Source organism: Mauremys reevesii, linkage group 9 (genome assembly GCF_016161935.1).
Source record: "Mauremys reevesii isolate NIE-2019 linkage group 9, ASM1616193v1, whole genome shotgun sequence".
NCBI lineage: Eukaryota > Metazoa > Chordata > Testudines > Geoemydidae > Mauremys > Mauremys reevesii.
The window spans coordinates 24597371-24619109 of NC_052631.1; the positions used below are offsets into that span (position 1 = coordinate 24597371).

Here is a 21739-nt window from a genome sequence, read left to right on the forward strand (position 1 = left end):
ATCCCTTTTCCCTTTGAATTATTTTTTCCGGCTGACCTTTCGTGCTTGTTTCAACAACAGCTTGACATTTGTGGGCAGAGGGATGGTTGTCAAAGTGACCTTTTGAAGGTGACTTCAAAGAGAAGAGCTCCATCTCTGTACAGAAACCCAATAAGTTGAAACAGAAAAAAAAGTCCCTTGGAAAATATGACGTGTGTCTAGCACCTGAGCATCTGTTTGTAACTTTAACTATTGAATAATGCAAAGCACATTGCATTGGAAGCTGAGGAAAGAATATGCAGGGCAATTTCTGATAAACAGTATATCCATTGGGCCAGGTTCTATTCCAACAACACCAGCCTAAAACGGGAGTAACTGTAAGTTAACAGCAAAGGTAAAGTTGATGCATGTAAGACCAGAACCAGATCCTGTATGACATAGCTCAGGGGAATATGTTTGGTTTTTTTACATCATAATGATGTAAGGTATTTTTACTATTTCACATTATTTTAACATCTTATTCCCTGAGAGTGTAGGCTGCAGCAGGCCAGTGCACCTACGCAGATGGGCCGCCAATTAGAAAAGGGCTTGTTGGGAGCCAATCGGGGCCAAGATTGGAGACAGCCAATCAGGGCCAGGCTCAGCCCTATATAAAGGCTGCCCAGGAAGGAAGCAAACAGTCTATCCCAGACCTTCAACAGGGGAAGGTGTGTCTCCAGAGCAGGGAGACTGCACCGTGGACAGACAGAGCAGTGCTGGCTGGGCTCTGGGGGCAGAAGAGAGTTCTAGCCCAAAGCCTGCCAGGCTACAGGCCCTGAAGGGAAGGGCCTAGCGGGTGCAAGGGGCCATAGGGGAAGCAGCCCAGGGAAGTGGACAGATGAGAGAAGAGGAGGAGGACAGTGAGGCTGCTGCCGGACGGTCCCTGGGTCGGTTCCCCCTTCCCCCCCCCCGCCCCCCCGCTGCAGTACACCCAGCCATTGGCCGTGGGGAGTGGCCATCATAGATTACGCCAGATCCCTGACAAGAGGGATTAGACTTTGGGGGCATGGTTGGACATGGTGGCTGGAGTGTAGAAGGACTGCTGATCACCCCCTTTCCCTCCCCGCGGAAGGGGGTGTGGATGGATGGAGGGGCACTGCCAGAGGGCAGTGGTCCGGAAGAGGACGCTGCGAGCTGGGGAGCAACATGGGCTCAGATGCCAACCAAGGGCAAGACAACAGGCGGGACACCACCAGGAGAGGGAGCTCCACTGGGCTGAGCTAATTCCCAGAGACAACCAGTAGGAGGCGCTGGGTGATGAGTCCCAACACTGTCACACCTGTAAATCGGTAATGAAATAACTGCAAATATTTTATGTTTATAGGTTTTGTGTTAATGGGTGACTTCTAGAACTGGAGTACATTAGAACTTCCCAACATTTATCAATATAATGAAATCAAAGATGAGGGCACATGTTTATGTATTGTTTCACTGCCATAATGTATTTTATGGCATTAGACAATGTTCGCAGACAGACTAAATTTTGCTTTCTTAGACTCAAACCAAAGCTTTTCATATGAATTACAACACCTATGTATAACTCTTGTAGATTTTGAGAAAATCTAATAAGTATTTCAGATCCTTACAGGGATAATCCTTATACAAATAATCTTTATTAGCAGAAGTAGTCCCACTGACTACTTGCATTGCTACTTGCATTAGTAAGGATTACACACTGTAATTGTACAGTTAGGCCATTTATTGTCATACCTCCTCATTTTCAATAGCATCTTCATTGTACTATAGTACAACCTTAGAGTTACAAACTGACCAGTGAACCACACACCTCATTTAGAACTGGAAGTACACCATCAGGCAGCAGCAGAGATTTAAAAAAAGCAAACACAGTACAGGACCGTGTTAAACATAAAGTACTAAAAAAAAGGGAAATTTAAAAAAAAAAAGATTTGACAAGGCAAGGAAACTGTTTCTGTGCTTGTCTCATTTAAATTAAGATGGTTAAAAGCAGCATTTTTCTTCTGCATAGTGAAGTTTCAAAGCTATATTAAGTCAATGTTCAGTTGTAAACTTCTGAAAGAACGTTTTGTTCAGTTATGAATATTTCAGAGTTACAAACAACCTCCATTCCTAAGATGTTCTTAACTCTGAGGTTCTACTATATAGACTTCTATGTAAAATTGTCCTTTCACATTATAATGCTTAAGTATTTTTTCCTTACAAATGCCACTTTATTTAATGGGGCTCTACCTCTTACTTTCAGCTACTGAAAGAAATGTATTATCTTTCATCTTTTTAAAATATGCTACTATGCAAGAATCCATCCTGTGAGGGTTCATAATTTTACATCAGGATAATGTGCTATTGAATTGGACACACAATTAATATGAACAGCAACCAAAAAAAGGGACTGGAAAAAGCATGGCAATTTTTCAACTCACTAAGATTATACTAAGAAATGTCTAATTTTATTCAGATTATAAATGCCACTTACGTGTATGTGCTATAATAAATTTAACCACACTAAAAATCTTTGCATTTTTATTTCATTACTTTTTTTAAAAAATGTGCATTATCCTACTTTTTAAAAAACCTGATTGAAATGTAACAATTTTCTGTATGAAGCCTTCAGTCTTGCATAATTTCCAGTATGGGCTTAAATCCCATTGATTTCAAGCATGAGTTTAGATGCTTTGCTGAAGTGGGGCCTATATTCATCTAAAATGTCAGCTGATAATGAAAAATATCTGCCATTCATGTAATAGAAGAATTCAGTGGAGAATCTCTGCCAGTGAATCTGTGGCAGACCAAAGAATATAAACTAGGATTCCCAAATCCCACTCCCCTAACCACAAGACCTCAGTCTTCCTGGGTAGTTCATGCTTTGGTAACTTTAGGGTATGTCTACAGTGCAAATGAAGATGGGATTATAGCACTAGTAGGCATGCCCATGCTAGCTTTAATCTAGCTAGCACAGGTAATAGTAGTGCTGTAGATGTGGCAGCACAAACTTCAGAGTGAGCTAGCCACGCCAGAGAAGCCCACTAGGGAGCCTGGGTAAATACTGGGGTTGCTAGCTCATGCTGAAGTCTGTGCTGTCACGTACACACTGCTATGGTTACCTGCCTTAGCTAAATTAAAGTTAGTGCAGGTATGCCTACCTGTGCTATGATCACACCTTCAATGGCAGTGTAAACATACCCTTAGCTACATACAAATTATCACTGAAACACATTTGATTAATTGAAATTACAGAAACTACAAAGGGCCTTAAGTGGTAGAGAATTTTCTGGTCTTAAGTACTGTCTCTGGAGGTGGAATAAATTAGCACAAAATAAGAGCTAAGTGGTCTAGGAGCATAAAGGCTGAGTAGCAGTACCATGCTGATGGAGTGGTCTTATTATAACCAGGACTGAGATATTGCCACTGCAATGCTCAGAAATGCCCACGTTCTCTCAGTGCATGTTGAAACAGACATGAAACTACTAGACAGATTTTTTTGTGCTAATAATACTGATTGATTCCAAATGACCCAGGATATAATCATGTAGAGATACTGGGCCAAATGGAGCAACTCCAGTGAAGTTACATGACCATTCTTCCTGCAAGGTGGTGATGAAATCTGAAAAATTTGATTTTAAAAAAATCATTTGCTTTGACTCTTCCTTCGTATCTGCTTACGTGGAGAGGCTAAGTATCATATTTGCCTGACTTGTAAATATAAATCTATGTGATATTTATTCATATAAATGAATTCAGCTACTAATCAATATTTTCTGTGTTTTGAGCATAATAAAGTTTGGTTCTATTTTCTGGGCATCCTGATTTGTCATTGTGGTATCTATTTCAGAAACACATGCGGAGATAAGGTAAGTCCTTCTAACCTGGTGGAGTACCCATTCAGCTCCATATAGTCAACATATTCATTGTAAAGAGTCAAAACGTCACTCTCTCCTGGATTTAGTTGTATTAATGAAAAGTAAATTCAAACTAATATGACATAAACCCCAGCCTTGACCTCCTATCCTGACTTAGCTACACCTAGGTTTCCTCCCTTTAGACCCTGTTTGTCCCAGCTCTTCACCTCTTTCCAAGAGGGTTAGGTTGTCTTCTCTTAGGGCATGTCTATGCTACAACGGCACTGCTATGAGTCTGCAGCTGTGCTGCTGTAGTCCTGTGGTGTAGACACTTCCCACATTGACAGAAAGGGTTTTCCCATTAATGTAGTTAATCCTTCTCTCCGAGAGGTGTGGCTAGGTCGATGGAAGAATTCTTCTGTCACCCTAGCCATATCTACAGGAGATGTCAAACTATAGGACTCAGGGTGCAAAATTTTTCACAGCCCTGAACTATGAAGCTAGGTTAATCTAATTTTTAAGTGTAGACCAGGCCTTATATTCATTGTGAAGTCTAATGAGTCTTTGAGCCAGCAGTAATTAATTGAGCCTTGGAGGCTGCCAACAATTGTTTAAAAACATGGGAGGAATAGAAGACTCCCCTTATTCAAGCCTTATTTATACGGTTTTGATTTAAAAAAATTGGCATCAATACCTGAGAACATTACTGGCTGACATCATAAGAGGCCAGATGAATATTTGCATGTGAAAAACAATCTAGTTTTGTTTGCCTCCCATAAACAGAATTATTTTTTTCTTAAAATAAAAGGTAATTTCTCTTTTCCTTCAAAAATTGGAACCTGTGACTTCTGATTTAAGCAGGTCCTGAGGACCTTTCCTTGAATAATGTGAAAGAAATATAAAAACAAATAGGTTTCCAAAGGCTTAAACATGCACATAGAAGTTAATGCAAGATGCTGCTTGAATTATAGCCACATTCAAGAAACGTATTGTTTCCCTTTTTCAACTTGAGCAACTAGTCAAGGTTTGGGGCTTTGAGGATGTTCCAGTTAGAAGTAGAAATTGGTGATAGTCAGGTATTTCCTCGATGCAGTTTTGTTTATTTACAAAGAATGTACCAAGTCCTGTGTCTCTGAATGCAGCAGGACTCAAGAACAAAAGGAGCAATTTCTTCGCTTACAGTCGAAAGTCTCTTCAGCCAAGAGGCCCGAATAGCGTTGCCAACTTCCAAATTTCTTAAAACCAGATACTACAGCCCCCAACCGCTGGGTCGCTCACTCCCTTCTGTGCCTCGTTGCTTGCCCACTCTCCCTCCCCCTCTCCCAGTTGCTCGATTGCTCCCCCCACCCCGGGACTCACCTGCCTCCTGCAGAGCCGGGCTGGGAGCTAACATGGAGCCTGCCTGCCCACGAGATGCAGGTAGGAGGTGGACTCCGACTGAGAAGGGGCTGGCATGGGTTGATGACCACCCACCCCCAGGCAGGGGGCAGGCTGGCAATGGCATTTCCAGGCAGTGACCCCCGTTTCAGCACCCCTGCGGGCAGTAACTGGACTTTTGGTGTCTAGTCAGTTCTGACCAGACACCCTTCAGGTCCCCTTTTGACTGGACTGTCCAGTCAAAAACAGGGCACATGGCAACCCTAGGCCCAAAAGCTTTTCCCAGGGTCACATTGTGCTTACAGACTCCAGCTTGGCTTTTTCTTGTCTCTTGTCTTCTGTTCTTGTCTGTGACCTCAATATCTGCTTGTTTTCTCACACTCCGACACATGGTTACCCAACTTAATATTCAACCCAAAAGCTCCTGGGCAGGTACACATACACCTTTTTGTCTTAAGTGAGGCTCATATTTACTGTTAACTGAAGGGTGAATTCACACCTATCAACCTCAATGGGGTTTTAACCCAACCCATAACCCAACCTCAGTTCTTACTAGTACACTGAACTGAACATTGCTACAGGGACAAACAATTTAAGCACCCAACGGTGGTAAGTGCTACAAATGTCCATCGAATTATGATAAATCATTTCCTTTTAGCCCCTGACTGGTTTCAAACTGTTGTAGGGCACTTCTCCTGCAGGCTATGTCGATTGATTTAAATCACTGGCTTCTAAATTAGAGATGCACTAATTGTTTTGGTTTATACTCATCAAAAGGCTTAAATCCAGACAAAAAAAAAAAAAACACTTTCACGTCCATCACCTTACATTAGTTTTAAGAGGATGAGGGTTGGGAAGCAAGACCAACATTAAAAGGGCATGACAATTCCTACTTGATACTGTAGCTACCTGAGGGACTCTCCACTGCCTGAGATCTCAGATTAGCTAAATAGCTGTTGAAAGGTCAGAGCTGCACTGTATTAGAAGAAGCAAGAGAACTTCCTCTTTGTCATAGGGTTGGAACTGCAAATTGTCCCACTGCACAAACAAGCTGAAGAAGATGGGGTACACAGATCCTTTTCTCTCTCTCACCCCTTCTTTCTGTTCCTCTTAGGAGAATGCAGCTGTGGAATTCTCTCTCACTCAACACACAAGCATGTTGGTGGCATGTTTCACAAATGAGCCCTAAACTTTTTTAAACACCTTTTAAGAATTCTCAGTGTTTATTTTGTGTGATCTTGTTTGGCTATTTTCTGCATGTCTATTTAGTGTGACTTTTTTTCTAATTGCCAATCTATCTTTATTCCCTCCAGAATCTGTGGCCCGTTGGGGATTCTTTCAAGAATTTGGTGTATTCATCATAAATTTGCTGTGAGGTGATATGTGCCTCCTGAATAATGCTGAGCCCCCTCAGCTCCCATTGATTTCAGTGGGAATAGGGGACATTCAACACTCACAGGCTTAATAGATTGAATTTGTATTGAAACACACAAAAGCCTCACACATGGGCACTTCATAACTATTACATATTCATGCTATAGAACATATTTGCATTTGGCAAACTCATTTGTCCATCTCAGAATGGGAGATAGGGACACTGTATCATCCCCCTGATAATGATGAACTTGCTCCCCTGTAAAAAGTTGCCAGACTACCAGCTATCTCAGTATCTCCAAAGAATGATTTGATACCACACTGATTTTTGTGTATCTAGGTGAAAAAATAAAATGGCCAATAGTAAGTGGGAAATTACTTAGTACAATTTGCAAAGCATGATAACACTCCAAATTATGGACATTACAATGCTATATTACTTTTGGCACAATTTCAGCTTTGGGGAAAATTGTATTAGTGCTTAATTGTGTTTGAACATGCTTCCTCTTAGGCACCTTTGAAAATTTCCCTCCCATTAATTATAAGCAAAAAGCGTTGTTGTTTCTATAGCCAATCTTATAATCCTACATTGGAAGAATATGTACAGAAAAAAGATATCTTTTTCTAATTTCCTCCTCTTATTAAATCTACAAATGTAGTGTTCATGAGAGACACCAGATTGGCAGTGCTGGAAACTAGAGTCCAGTGTCTATCAACTGAACAGGTACAGTATGGACTAGACCTGTGTAATCTATGCCAAGATGGACCTAAACTGTGTAGCATGTTCCCTGTTTCCATGGCATCTGTTCTGAATTCTACAGAAAACTGGATGTTCTGTCTCAGATTCTTTGGTCTGGGCACTGTATGTGTGGTGCAGCACCAGAGTGTGGGAAGTTGGGAAAGGGGCTTTGTGTATCTTTGCTGGTCTACATTGTGTTGTGCTAAACCAGGGATCGACAACCTTTGGCATGCGACCCATCAGGGAAATCTGATGGCGGGCCGGGATGGTTTGTTTACCTGCAGCGTCCACAGGCTCGGCCAATTGCAGCTCCCACTGGCTGCGGTTCGCCCTTTCAGGCCAATGGGGGCTGTGGGAAGCGGCGCAGGCTGAGGGATGTCTGCTAAATTGATCGCCTATGCATGAATCAACGCTGCAGCGATCATCCAGTAAGAATAGACAAGCCCTAACACTAGTGTGGGAGAAGAACATAGCACAATTGGAGATGACGGTGGCTGAGAGGTGCAGTGTAATGAGCTCCCCCGGGTGATCACACACTGCTTAAGGTGCTTGCAAGAACTCTGTTTTATTCTGTGTCCAGTTCTAGCTGGCTGTGCATGAGCTTCACAGACTCCCTGTCAGGGAATCTCAGCTCCAAAAGACACATTTCCAATACCATACCCATTAGCTGGGTTGCAAATGTGTGTGGCTTGAGAGAGGCAGGTGAAATAGGATTTGAAATAAAGTGCTGTTGTGGTGGGCGGTGCTGACTGTTGTCAGCTTTAGGGAAGGCAAATGCTGCAGTGTCAGGGCTCTGGCTGCATTAAAATTAGTTGGATTTTTAAATAATGTGCTCTCACTTCCATTCCTTTGTTATTATCATCTTTCTTCTATCTGTAAAGAACACCTCCATCTTCCACTATTTTAAAAATTAAGAGCACTTTCTCAAACATGGGCAGGTAATGATGTACACTGACAAAGGAAATAGAGAGAATAAAAGCAGGAGGCTGACATTCAAATATGCATTAAAACAGGATGTGACCAATTTTAATCCAGCATTGCTCACAAGAGATAGAGCTATACTGTATTGCTAATATTACTGCTACTCATTTACATGAGCTGAATGTTTGTAAAATCAAAATGCCCTAGAAAGAATAATGTCTGGATGTGAATCCAGGGCATATGAAGTGTGCTATGCTAAAATATTTTAAATTATTTAACACAGAGAAAACACAGCACACTGCATTAGGTCATGATTCATATTTATGGAGCTTCAACAACCACCTACTGTGTTATTTGGTTTCTTCTGCCTTCTTTAATTTTATAATGTTACAGTCAGATAACTTACTAAAAAAGCTTTATGAAGCTAAAAATTGATGACTTTGTGCCAAATTTAAACAAAGGTAAATGAAGCATCTTCAGTGGTTTGTAGCAAAATCTAATATTTATTTACTTATTTTATTTCTCAAACAAAAATGCACCTGTCCAAACTTCTAGGCACCCTGCAAGCTCCTAAAATGACATTTAAAAAAAAATAGTAATACACCTCACTCAGCTTTGGCTCTTAACAAAATCCAGCTGTACTAAAAACAACCATTCCATCTCAGCTCCTACCCTGTTCTCTATATCCAAGAGAGCCTCTTTCAAGCCCCAGAAAACAAAGGAATCTTGCAACATGCTGTGACATCCTGCTTGGGGTACCCAGAACTGTGAGCCACTATGTTACCCACCCACCCCCAGTCTCACCAAATGAGAGCTTTGCTGCTGCTAAGTTGTGTCAGCTCCCTGACACACTACCTCATCTGCCTTGCCAGAAAACTCTTCAGGACTCTGCCAGTCCAAACCTTGTCTTGCAGGTAACAATCAGTGAATCCCAATTCCTGAATTCCCCAGAGATGTCTGCCTGCAGTGTCCAGTCCCTCCAACTGGACACTCACAGATGTTATTAAGTTTGTTGCCCTCAAAGAGACAGAGCCCACACCAGCCTGTTAGGTTAGCTGAAGACTCACATTTCACTGTAATACACAGTCCTGTGATGGTTTTGTAAAGAAACAAGAATAAGTTTATTAACAAAGAACAGAGGTTTAATTGATGATAAGGAAGAATAAAAGAAACAGGTGTGGTTACAAGTAAAACAAAACAAAATATGATTTCTAGTGACTAAAACTTAATTTCAGCAAGTTTTTATTTTTGTCTTAGCAGGTTTCTCACCTATATGCAGTTTCCAGCTACTCTTGCCTCCCAGGCCAAGATGATCCAACTTTCAGAGAGCACTGAACCCTAAGTTTGAGACCAGCGTGTTACCAGTTTGCATACAATCACTTATATGACATCTTTAAGATACACATTATGACAGTAGTGTGTTCGGGAAATGAGTGTGTCAGACCAGATGTGAGTAACAGTATGGTGTGCCCTCTGCCAGTTGCTATTGAGTGGCTCCTAGAGACACACGTGCCCTGAGTGTCAACATATCTGGGCTTTTTCAGACTAAGACAGGGAGTGAATTCCAAAGCTGAGGAGCCCTGCCTGCAGATGCTTCCCTTAGCATATAAGGGATCCAGTTTGAGCATATTGCTTGAAGTCAGTTCCCACAGGATAGCACGGGAAACGGAAAGTGAAAGAAAATCTGTCCTGGTCACAGATGCTAGTTGGTCATCTAAAAGCATCTTTCAGAGTATCAGCAGTATCCGCATCTGTATCCGCAAAAAGAACAGGAGTACTCATGGCACCTTAGAGACTAACAAATTTATTTGAGCATAAGCTTTCGTGGGCTACAGCCCACTTCATCAGATGCATAGAATGGAACATATAGTAAGAAGAGATTTTATATATATATATACAACCTCTTCTTCTATATATATATATACAGAGAAGATGAAAAAGTGGAAGTAGCCATACCAATCGTAAGAGGCTAATTAATTAAGATGAGCTATAATCAGCAGGACAAGAAAAAAAACTTTCGTACTGATTTTTTTTTCTCTTGCTGATTATAGCTCATCTTAATTAATTAGCCTCTTACAGTTGGTATGGCTACTTCCACTATTTCATGTTCTCTGTATGTATATACAATCTTCTTACTATATGTTCCATTCTAAGCATTTGATGAAGTGGGCTGTAGCCCACGAAAGCTTATGCTCAAATGAATTTGTTAGTCTCTAAGGTGCCACAAGTACTCCTGTTCTAAAAGCATCTGATGGTCTAACCTGACCCCCAACTTATGACTACTGGATGGCTTAAAAAGGATGAATATCAGATGTCCAAATATGAATGAATGTTTTCAGCTACTATGCATGCTCTCAGGTTTTCAGTCCTTACATGCCCCCTGTTGCTGTACAAAAACAAACAAAAAATCCTGCCTGACACTGTCCTAACTGGGATACTTCACCCTGTACCCCACTTCTTAGCTTACGGTGGATTTTGAGAGGTGGGAAGTATAGGCTTGAAGTTGTACATCCCCTCCTGTATGATGTCTTTTAGGGTGACTGGTCCCTCCCCAAATACAGGCTTCAGAGGCAGGGTCAGCAGACACCCTCCATCCCTACCCCCTACCAATCTGTGTTAAAATCTGAAGGAGCTGGCTGCCTCCAGTTCTATAGTGGGGCAGGAAAAGCTCTTGCTACTATTGCCCAGGTACCTAGGACTCCACAGAAAGCAATTGCATGCAGTAACTAGGGAAAGCCTGCATGGTCTACAGTGATGACTTTGAGCACTCCCACTGCCCTTGTAAAGACTCCCTTTATTATTAATGAAGGGATATATGACTATAAGAACTCTGGATATAGAGATCTCAAACCCAGTGCTCCAATAGTTCTTAAACCATGAGTTGAGCAGCACTTATAGATTGTGTCCAGAGTTGCTTCCATCACAATGTTAAGCATGAACCAGTAAAAGAGAGGGAGAGAGATGGATTCAATTATGCATTCACCTGTCTCAAACAAAAGGCTGTGGCTTGGTTAATCATGTAGTCAAGCAGCTGCCCCCATTATGTATCTGTGTTTATTTTCATCTTGTCTCCAGAGTACTGTTTTACTATTATTTTATGTAACCAAGTGCTGGAATTGTAAGATTAGGTCGGGGTAAACTGTAGCATTGGGACTTGGGAGGGAAATTAGTCCACGAGAACAGATCTGTTTTAAGAGGTGATTGTTAACATGAAACAAATTTGAGAACTAGTGCACTGGATAGTTGGTATTTTGGAAAATCAGACTTCAAAGCATCTGCTGTGAAGAGTGGTAGATTGACAACAAAGCTGATAAGGCAAAGAATGCTGTAGAGCAGGGGTCTCAAAGTCCCAGCCCACGGGCCATCTGCAGCCCGAGAACCTCCCCAATGTGGCCCACGGGGCTCCAGCAATTTTGGGGCCGGGTCTCTCCCTTGGCCCTGCCTACTGCCTGCTGCCACCGGGCGCTCTCCCCCCCCCCCTCCGCATCACATGGGTGATTTAAAATGGCCTGGGGCCCCACCCACCACCAGCAGCAGAGCAGAGCTGAGTGGCTTCGTGCATGCTCACTCCAGGTGGCTACTGGTCCTTCCCTGTGGCCCCAGGGTGGGGTGGGACTGTGCCTCCCCGTGCTACCTCCTGAAACCTATCTGGGGATGATGCAAATGATGATGCAACATTACAAAATATATATCACAATAGTGTAATGTGATAACTTTGTCTTAGTGGACAATGCCCAAGAACAGTGGCAATACTTGATCTAGCTTCCAGTACATAGTCCCCACCTGTCTGTTGTGCTCCTGGAGTTAGTGCAGGGGTTCTCAAACTAGGGGTCGGGACCCCTCAGGGCATTGTGAGGTTATTACCTGGGGGGTTGTGTTGGCCTCCACCCCAACCCCGCTTTGCCTCCAGCATTTATAATGGTGTTAGATATATTTAAAAGTGTTTTTAATTTATTGGGGGGGGGTTCGCACTCAGAGGCTTGCTACGCAAAAGGGGTGGTCACCAGTACAAAAGTTTGAGAACTGCTGAAGTGGCTCCTTAACTCAAGGCACTTACTTGACAGTGCAGCACATGGCTTCTATTCTGTAGCAAGGTGCCTGGGTGCTGCAGGACTGTAGTGAATTTTTTTCAGTGTCTATGTAACATGTACTGACCCTGGTTGGTGGCAGGTGGGTTCAAACCTGGGACGTGTGAAGCTTAATGCATGAGTCAAAAGCCACATGCCTGTTAGATAGGGCTGTAGCAGATTCATTAATCGCTCAGTGGTCTTGGTGACATTAGAGGGGACAGAACACCACACCCAGGAGGCGTGCGGTTACATCCACAGCTATGTTTTTACATGGAGCTTTTATTTAAGTGTGACATGACTAGTAAAAGGAGCGTAGTAGCCCCTGCATTTTACCCAGTTCCCACATTTCCGGCTGGTAAGGCTAGACACTGGTGTTGTCTGTAGGTTTCAGAGTTAACAGAGTCAGTAGACATGGATTCTAGGCTTGCTTTCTCAAAGGGAGAAAAGGTCTGAGTGGGGGTTGCGTCCTGCAGCTTTACTAGCGCTGTACAGAGACCAACCCCGCCTAGGCAAGGGCCCTGTGAGCTCACAGTGAGACAGCCACGACGCTTCACGGACCGGGGAGGGGACGACAGTGTGATTTAGCAAAGCCCCGCCCGTGCGCGCAGCCGCGGTACAAGGCTGCTACTCGCACCACTGCCACAGCCGAGGACCCCGAACTCGCTAACGCCTCCGCCACAGCGGCCCCCGCCCGGCTCGAACGAGCAGCGCGCGCCGCCCGCCCGGCCTCCGTCATAGCGAAACGCCGGCGCCCTAGGAGGCGGAACGGAAATGAGGAAGGGGAAAGAGCCGGTCGACTTCCGGTTCCGCTAGGCGCTGCTGCCGGCTCCGCTGCCTGTCCAGCGACCCGCGCGCAGGAGGATGAGCTTCGAGCACCGCAGGGACTGGAGCCGCGGCGGAGGAGGGGGCCCCCGGCCTTCCTCCTCCTCCGCGGGGGGACACGAAGGCCGAGGGGGCCGGGGGCGGCATCCCAGTCACCTCAAGGGCCGCGACATCGGGCTGTGGTACGCGCGGAAGCAGAGCCAGAAAAGCAAAGAGCCCGACAGGCAGCAGGTAACGTCGGGCGCCTCTCGTCCGCCCCCCATGTCCTGCTCGCTCCTTTCCTCCCCCTGGGCCCGGGGCTTAGCCGCCGCTGCTCCCCGGCCCCGGCTCTTCTCCCTCTGCCCCTGGTCCTGCCCCGCTTGATGGGCCGCCAGCCCCTGGCACTGAGACGTTGCCCGGGCAGCGAGCGGGTGCAGCCCGGGTTCTGCTGCGCTGGACCCTGGGCCCATTGTCAGCTACTGTTGTGTGGTGTGTCGCTGTCTTCCTGCACGTTCACACCCCCAACTTATACGTGACGCCCCTGGGGGAGGGGGCACATGATGGTCTCAGCCACGGAGCCACATAAATCCTGCAGTCAGACCCACCCCCGGTACCAGACTACATGCATAAAGAAAGCCCTTGATCTTGGAGCTACCTAGGGTGCAGAACAGTAGGCAGCTAGTAGGATGTGCTGTTTGGGCCGGGGTCAGGCCTGGGAGTTCTGGCCAAGGTTGCAAGAAACAAAACTTTCCTCTGAAGACAAGTGTCATGAAATGTTTGGGCACATAGAGTAGACAAATTAGTTTTTAAGGTTTTGCTCCCCCCTCCCTTCCCCCCCAAAACCACCCGACACGCCCTACTAACAGTAATCTGTAGCGAACATAACCCAATTTAAAGATGATATGCTGTGTTGAGTTTGCTGAGTATTGAAACTGGCTTCAGGCTGTGTCTTACCCCTTTTTCAGCTATTGTCTCCCAGATAGTTATTCAAACTCCAGAAAACCGTAAAAGAAGTACCCCCCCCCCCCGTGTCTGAAAAGCTAAATGGTTAAAAGCAGGTAGCATGGAAGAACACTATTCGTGTTTGTGTGCTTTACTCATCCCTGTTTTTAAAACTTCTCTGCAGAAAAGGTTGCTCTTGCACTTTTTGCTTCTCTAGCAGCAACATAAAGAGCTGTAGCAGGAAAACTGAGGATTCTCAGGGGGTTGTTTTTTTTTCTGCTATGGGAAGTGTATGCAACAGTACAGGTATTTCTAATAACATGTATTGTCTAAAAGTTGTATCTGTACACCTCCACAGGTACAGAAAAGATAGGAGGCAGGGAATGTAGAGGAAGAGAGAGAAACTCTTTTTAAAAAGCAATGAAAAAATTATTATTCTGGTTTTGTAATTAATAGCTAAACATTGAAAAGACCTAAATATATCAAAGCTTTTCTTAACTTGCTAAAATGGTCAGAAAAAGTCTCCTTGGTGGCTATTAACAGGTTTTACTGTAAGTAAGGGGTTTGGGGATGTCAAGGTGACTAAAAAGATTAGCATTCTAGAGGTGAGCATGTGATAGCTCAGTTTCTTAAATTGGGGTTCTCCTTATATCTGTAATGCAAAGAATACCACCACTTAAAAATCTTCCTTACAAATAATAATTTGTGCATGACTTTGACTGTAAGTATATAGATAAGTCAAAATCTGTGTGGTTGCTAAAATGTCTTGTGTGGCATGTTGGAAAGATCCACTCATCTCTACATTGTGGATAAACAAGTTTAATTTAGTAGTCCCATAAATTGTACTACTGTTACAATTGCAGGAAAATGAAAAACATTTTTGTAGTTAAACCAAGTATGCAACTAAATGTTGAACATGACTATATGCTCTTAAACACTAGTGGAAAAGCTGTTTTTCTTTCCTCAAATTAGAGAGCTGTTGTGCGTATGGATGAACACAGGGAAGAACAGATTGTACAGTTGCTGAATACTGTCCAGACTAGAAATGAAAAAGAACAAGAAACTGTGTCATGGTGGTCCGGTGAGGAAGAAGGGTAAAAAAATCAATCACTTATGCTATCTGTTTCTCTCCTAGAAAATGGTGGCAAAAGATTTCAGTAGAAACTGCTAAAGTGAAAAGTGGTGTCATTATCATGTGGGTTAGAATCAGGGCTGCCCAGAGGATTCAGGAGGCCTGGGGCAAAGCAATTTTGGGGGCCCCTTCCATTAAAAAAAAGTTTCAATACTATAGAATACTATATTCTTGTGGGGGGCCCAGGGCCTGGGGCAAATTGCCCCACTTGCCGTCCCCCTCCCCCCGGCAGCCCTGGTTAGAATAAATAAATAACATGTTATAAATGCTGATTTTTTTTTAATATAGTAACTCATGCAGGAAATAATTAGTATGACCATTGTTTTCAAACAATTTTCTAGGTTATGCTTGAGTTCTGGGTTTGAAATTTTTACACACAACAGAAGACTAAACATACTAACCATAAGCCAATAGGCAAGAACCTTCATTTTTGCTTTTATTTTGTTTACCTGGGCACTTATAAGTGTTTATTACAAAAATTTTAATGGTTGAAAATTGGTGCAAAAAATTAACTTCACAGTTTTCTGGATAAATATCGGGGTTACTATTGGGAGGAACAGGATGACAGGAAGAAGCAACAAATAGTGGAAAAGATAAGAATATTGAAAGTAAAAGCAGTATAATGTTGTGGATTATTTAATGAATGTACACATATGCACGCCCATGTCTCTGTGTGTATCTTCCACCACACTGTCTTTCTTAGCCTTGCATTTACACGTGGACTAATTTACTATCATATAAATCCATCTACCTAATATAATGGATTGGATTTTCTTAATGTAACCAGTATTTTCATGTACTTGCAAATTCAGGTGAAAATCAGTAAAAACTGAATAATAGCTTTTGTAAAATGTGGGGAAATGTTGATTTAAAAAAAAAAATCAAAGAGCCATACTAATAGGAAATATTAGGGGTAGGAGGTGGAGGAAGAGGGGGGTATCTTCACCCAGTGAGTTCCACAGATTTACCTCTTTTCATTCCCAGCTGCTGGGAGGGAGGGGGCAGGATTCTGGACTTCCAAGGATGCTTGTGAACTCCATTTTTGGATACAGTTTCTCTCTGGTCTTATGCTAGCAAACTTTATAGTTGTAATTCACCATCAGTGGCAACAACTGTAGAAGCTATAGTGTAGAGAAGACTCTTCTTTGCCACTGTATTTATTCCTACTCAGTTTAGATGTAAGAATTCCTGACTCTCTCACCACTGCAGCTTGGATCTTTTAAGAGTGCATAATTAAGTCCCTGAAGCCAGATTTTTAAGCATGTTTTTGTGCCAAAACTACTTTTGAAATCAATGAGTTAGGTATCTAACTACCTTTGGCCTGGCATACTCTTAAAACATCAAAATTAATCTTGAGTATCAGACTCTGGCTAGCAAGTATCTGATAAATGTTGAGGCTCCCCTTGCCGTTGGAAGGGAAGAGTGCTGTCTTTCCCACCCCAAAGACTTCTGGGGGAATGGCTGTGGTGCTGAAACTCTGCCTCTGGCATTTGGGATGCAGAATACTATCCTACTCTATTCTTCCCTGGCCTCCATTTTTTTTTGGGTTCTCCTTGTGAATAGGTTCAGCCTCAGTTAATGTTTTCCAAGCTGAAGTGAAATAGGCACACTTCTTGACAATTTAATTTCTACCCACAGGAGTCTCAGTAGGTAATGAAACTAACCACCAGAATCTTGTTAATTTCACTCTGCCACAAAGGAAAAAGTTATGGTCCTAATCTTCCAGTCATTCCCAATTATGAGATGGGAGAATGAGAATGGCTAAGGCAGTAGTTCTGTCTGCAGACTTAGACACCATTACATTGGTTTACAGTAGGTATTCTCTGCTACATAAGTAGGAGAAACCTATTTTTAGACACAGGCTTAAAGGAACACCCTGTAATAATCCTATGTTGTAAATAAAAAGTCTTATACTTTTATTGTAATAAAATAGACACCATCTGCTTAGCAGTAACACTTCTATCTCAATATTTTACTTGCTACTGTGATAAATTTCATGTATTTGACAGCAATTTGTATCTAGTTTTCCACAGCTTTTATGGATCTTTCACATAGCAATGGGGATAAATATTTTTAAAAGCAGAAAAAAATAATTTGTAGAGCCATAAAAAGTGTCAGAGTGCTGGCAAGCGTAGTTCCTGAAATGAATTTTAACTAACTTCAAAAAATTACCAATTTGAGATATAGTCAATCTTTTTAACTCCAAAGATTATTAAAATTGAGAGCTTTAAAAAATCCTATTTACTTGTCACTATACTCTTATACCTTTTTGCATTTCTCTCAGATTGAATAATGGAACTCAAAATAACTTTGTTTAGTCAGTTTCACTTGTAGATGGCTTGTATGGCAGTGATTGGGTTTCAAACACTGCAGTGGAATAGTTTGTTAAACTGTTTGAAAAAATATATAATTTTAATTATAGTAATACTGTATTTCTATTGGTACATGTAAAAAACAATTCTACCAAATTATATTCTAGGGCAAATTTAATTTACACTTATCTTAAATTTTGCAGAAATTGATAACGTCCCCATGCTCACCAGGGAAACTTTTGTACTTACCTCTGCTGAGTGGACTTTTTCAAACTATGCCTGAGTTGATATATTCAAGTATATTTTTGGTGAAAAGTGCAAGACTGTTAAGACACATTGTCTTCCCGCAGAAAGGCCAACTAAGTTTGTAGCCTTGTTTTTTTTTTTCAAAGAGAGAGAGACTAGGAATCTATCAAAGGGAGCCCTGTTTTGTACTTGTTTCAGTAGCCAAGTATATGTTGGATTATCTCCTCTTAGAAAGATTTTAATGTGGAAATTGCATCATAACCAAATCTTTGTTTCTGATATAGTCAAGAGGTACCTGTAGAGAAACCAGCCTTGGCAAAGACTTCTGTAAAGCGGAGGCCAATTTTGGAGAAAACATTCCTAGATCGAGATTCAGAATATCTCTTTCAAGAAAATGAGCCGGATATTGATTTGAATGAGAAATTCAGAGAAGAGTTAAGAAAGAAGAAATTTGATCCTAGATACATTGAAATGCAGGTACTAGATAATGGTTAACTAGAAGACGCAACTGATGCTAATGTTTTTATTTATAATAGTTTTTTATTTTTATAAGCAAAAATTAGTTACTTTTTATAGCCTCGTTAATGGAAAAGTGTCGTTATGAAAATCTGTTTAGTGTTAATTTATGTGAAAATACTTTTTTTTGACGGTGTCATGATGTTACTTTATGCAATTTATCAGCTGTCCACCATTTCAATAAACACTTGTACATAGCAATTAGCAATAGTAAAACATTTGGAAAATATTAAAAATCCTGTGAATACTTCTGAACATAAACATGTATTTTGTGTAATAATTTTCATGTGAATTTAATCCTAAAATGCTAATATTTAAATCCAAGGTAGTGGACAGCATATGATATTATTTTTAAGTGAATGAATTAGATAATTCATCCATAAAACCAGTAATCTGCCTTTAGACCAGTTTATGGTCTAGAAATCATGCTGGTTGCTCTGGTGGTGGTGAAACAAGGCAGTGTTGATATGGACATATTAGTTGCTTTTGTCACAGTTTATCATAAGGTGGTGCTGATCTGCTTTCAAGGACTTAAGTAGGAGGATGGACTCATATCAGCTGATTTCAACTATTCCTCTGTGGCCAAATCCAGAAGGTCATAATCTGACTCTAAGGCAGGGGTCTCAAACACGCGGCCCGCGGAGCTCTTCCCTGCGGCCCACCAAGCTCCCCGTGGCCCGCCCCAACCACACACAGTTACTTCCTGTTGCTGCCAAACTCCCCTCACTTCCCCCCACCCCCGAATTATTTGCTGTGGCCGCTAAGCTCCCCGCACACTGCTCCCCAATGTTTTGGGCTGGGTCTCTCCCCTAGCCCCGCCTGCTGCCCCCATGCGCATCCCCCATGTGTCCCCCGGCCCCCACTTGCTGCCCCCTCACCGCTCTGGAGCCTGCAGCTCATGCTGACTCCGCGGCATCACCTGCTGCCGCAGGGTCCTAGTGCCCCCCTTAACAAGAGCCCTGGCAGGCTGCCCTTCCCCTGCCCTTCTGCCCTAGTCCTGAGCCTCTCCAATGCCCCAAACCCCTCATCCTCAGCCCCACAGCCCTCACCCCTGTACCCCCTCCTATCCCCAAACTCTGTCCCAGAGCCTGCACTCCTCACCTCTTTCTGCACCCCCACCCCCTGCCCCAGCCCGGAGCCTGCACCCAGCACCCAAACTCCATCCCAGAGCCTGCACCCCAGAGCCCCTCCTCCATCCAAACTCCTTCCCAGAACCTTAGGCAGGTGGGGGCATAGTTTGGGGGGGGACAGATTCTGGGCACCACCAAAATTGCTACAAACCTACCACCCCTGGAAGAGGCGGAGCAGGGATGGAGTGGTGGTGCAGCCCAGTGTGTGTGTTAGGGGGAAGGGGGGGAACACTTTAACAGAAGTAAATCTAACTGTGTGTTTTGTCCTTTGAGTGAGGTGCATTACTGAGTGTATAGATTTTATTAAAGCTGCTTGGAAATGACTTCATCGAAAAAAAGAAAACTCATGGAAGAAAAGAGTTTTCCAAGACACATGGGAGAATTTATATTTTTTTCACAGAGGTAAAAGATAAAATTCAATGCCTTATTTGTCAGCAAATGATTGCTGTTCCCAAGGAGTATAACGTGTGTCGGCACTACGACACGATGCACTGTGAAAAATATGCATTCACCAGAAAAATCTGAGAGGGGAAAAAGTTCAGCAACTTACATCAGCATTTGCCAAGCAAAGAAGTTTATTTTTGGTGATTGACAAGTCTAACAAAGATTCAGTAAGAGCAAGTTTTGTAATAAGCTAAATGATATGTAAATCATCACAACCTTTTAAAGAAGGCTTATTCATAAAAGAACGTCTTATGAAGGCCAGTGAAATTTTATGTCCTGTGACACCATTTTGAAGCAGAAGTATACAGATGTTGGAATTCCAGAATTCTACAGGTTTCTTTCACAAGAAAGATTTCCCATATTATCCTCTGCTTCTGCAAGGATAATGGCAATGTTTGGAAGTACATATATATGTGAACAGTTTTTCTCTTCCATGAAGATTAACAAATCTGTGTTAAGGTCAAGGCTCACTGATGAACATTTGAAAGCAACACTGAGATTGGTTTCGTCTCAGGATATCAAACCTAATATTGATGCTCTGGTTGATGCAAAACGCTGCCAGCTAATTGGCCAAAAATGAAATGACTGTCAAAATTAGCACTGACTTTTCACATTATAATTAAAGAAGTTAATAAATTGACTTTTAATACCATACTATATTTTAATACTATACTACCATATTACTCTTCATCTTTTTTCTGCCTACCTCCAGGCGCTTCCCGCTGCCAAACAGCTGTTGGTGGTGCTTAGCACCTTCTGAGGAGTGGGGAGTTGCGTACTCAGCGGAGGAGGTGGAGAAGCGATGGGGCAGGAGCGGGGCCTCATGAAAGGGGTGGAGTGGGGCCGGGGCCAGGGCAGCATCGGGGGGTGTCAGTGATGCGGCCCTCGGGCCCATGCACTAGTCCTCATGTGGCCTTCATGGTCATTTGAGTTTGAGACCCCTGCTCTAAGGCCCCAATCTTGCAAATGCTCTCTCTCTCTCTCTCACACACTCACACACACTCACATACACGTAAGTATGTGAATAGTCTCGCTGGCTTCAATGCAGCTACATACAAACTTAGAGTTAAGCATACACATAAGCGTTTGCAGGACCTAGGGCTAAGCATGTACAATTTGTTATACTAGTAAGTTATCTTTTTTCAGGTTAAATTTTTGTTGATCATAGACAAAACTGATTGTATTTTTTTTACCTCCAAAGCATAAGTGTATTTTAAAAATGAATATAACTTTGTTTTTTTCCCCAGAGATTCCGAGAGAAACTTCCTTCATATGGGATAAGAAGGGTAAATATATTTATTTTTACTCTGAAATCCAGTGCACCTCTGCTATTTTGTTATAAACATAGGAAAATCAGGGTTTGTAATTCAGACTAAAAATATGATTTTTGGACCCAGATTTATAATAGAAGGCCTCTGTTTTGAAATATCTTTAAAGGAAATGTTATAAAGAATCTTACCACCTTCTAAAGACGTCAGAACGTGGGAGGCTTCATAATTACAGCTAATTTCTTTCTAGAAAAGATTTCGGGCCCACAGACATGCAATGTAGGGAAGCTCACTCTACTTACGTTGAACCATACAGTTTTACAGCTAGACAGCCGTCTCCATGGAAACCAGACATGAGCACCAAGTATATTTAAAATACTATATAGCTTTTTCATCCTTCACTTTGCAGATTTAACTTTTAAAATGTTGCATGTTATTTGAAACTAAGGTGACTAATTGCCCTGGTTACTTGTAATTTTAATAAACATTTTATTTACTGTATTATATCTTAAATTGCCAGATGTGGCTGTCTTTATTGCTGGTCATGATATGTTTGTATGACTTATGATTGAACGTTGATTAAATTTGTCTTTATTCCGTTTTAGTCTCTAAATCACACTCTTCTGGCTGCATG

General features: G+C 42.4%; 1 protein-coding gene across 1 annotated transcript in view; it reads left to right on the forward strand.

Moving 5' to 3' along the window:
* The first annotated feature begins 13175 nt into the window (after positions 1 to 13175).
* Positions 13176 to 21739, forward strand: part of DHX36 (DEAH-box helicase 36) — a 38830-nt gene continuing 30266 nt past the window's right edge. Inside the window, exons 1-4 of the mRNA XM_039487912.1 lie at positions 13176 to 13367; positions 15030 to 15151; positions 18032 to 18224; positions 21085 to 21123. Coding sequence (XP_039343846.1) covers positions 13176 to 13367; positions 15030 to 15151; positions 18032 to 18224; positions 21085 to 21123 — 546 coding nt within the window. The remainder of the gene's footprint in view (positions 13368 to 15029; positions 15152 to 18031; positions 18225 to 21084; positions 21124 to 21739) is intronic.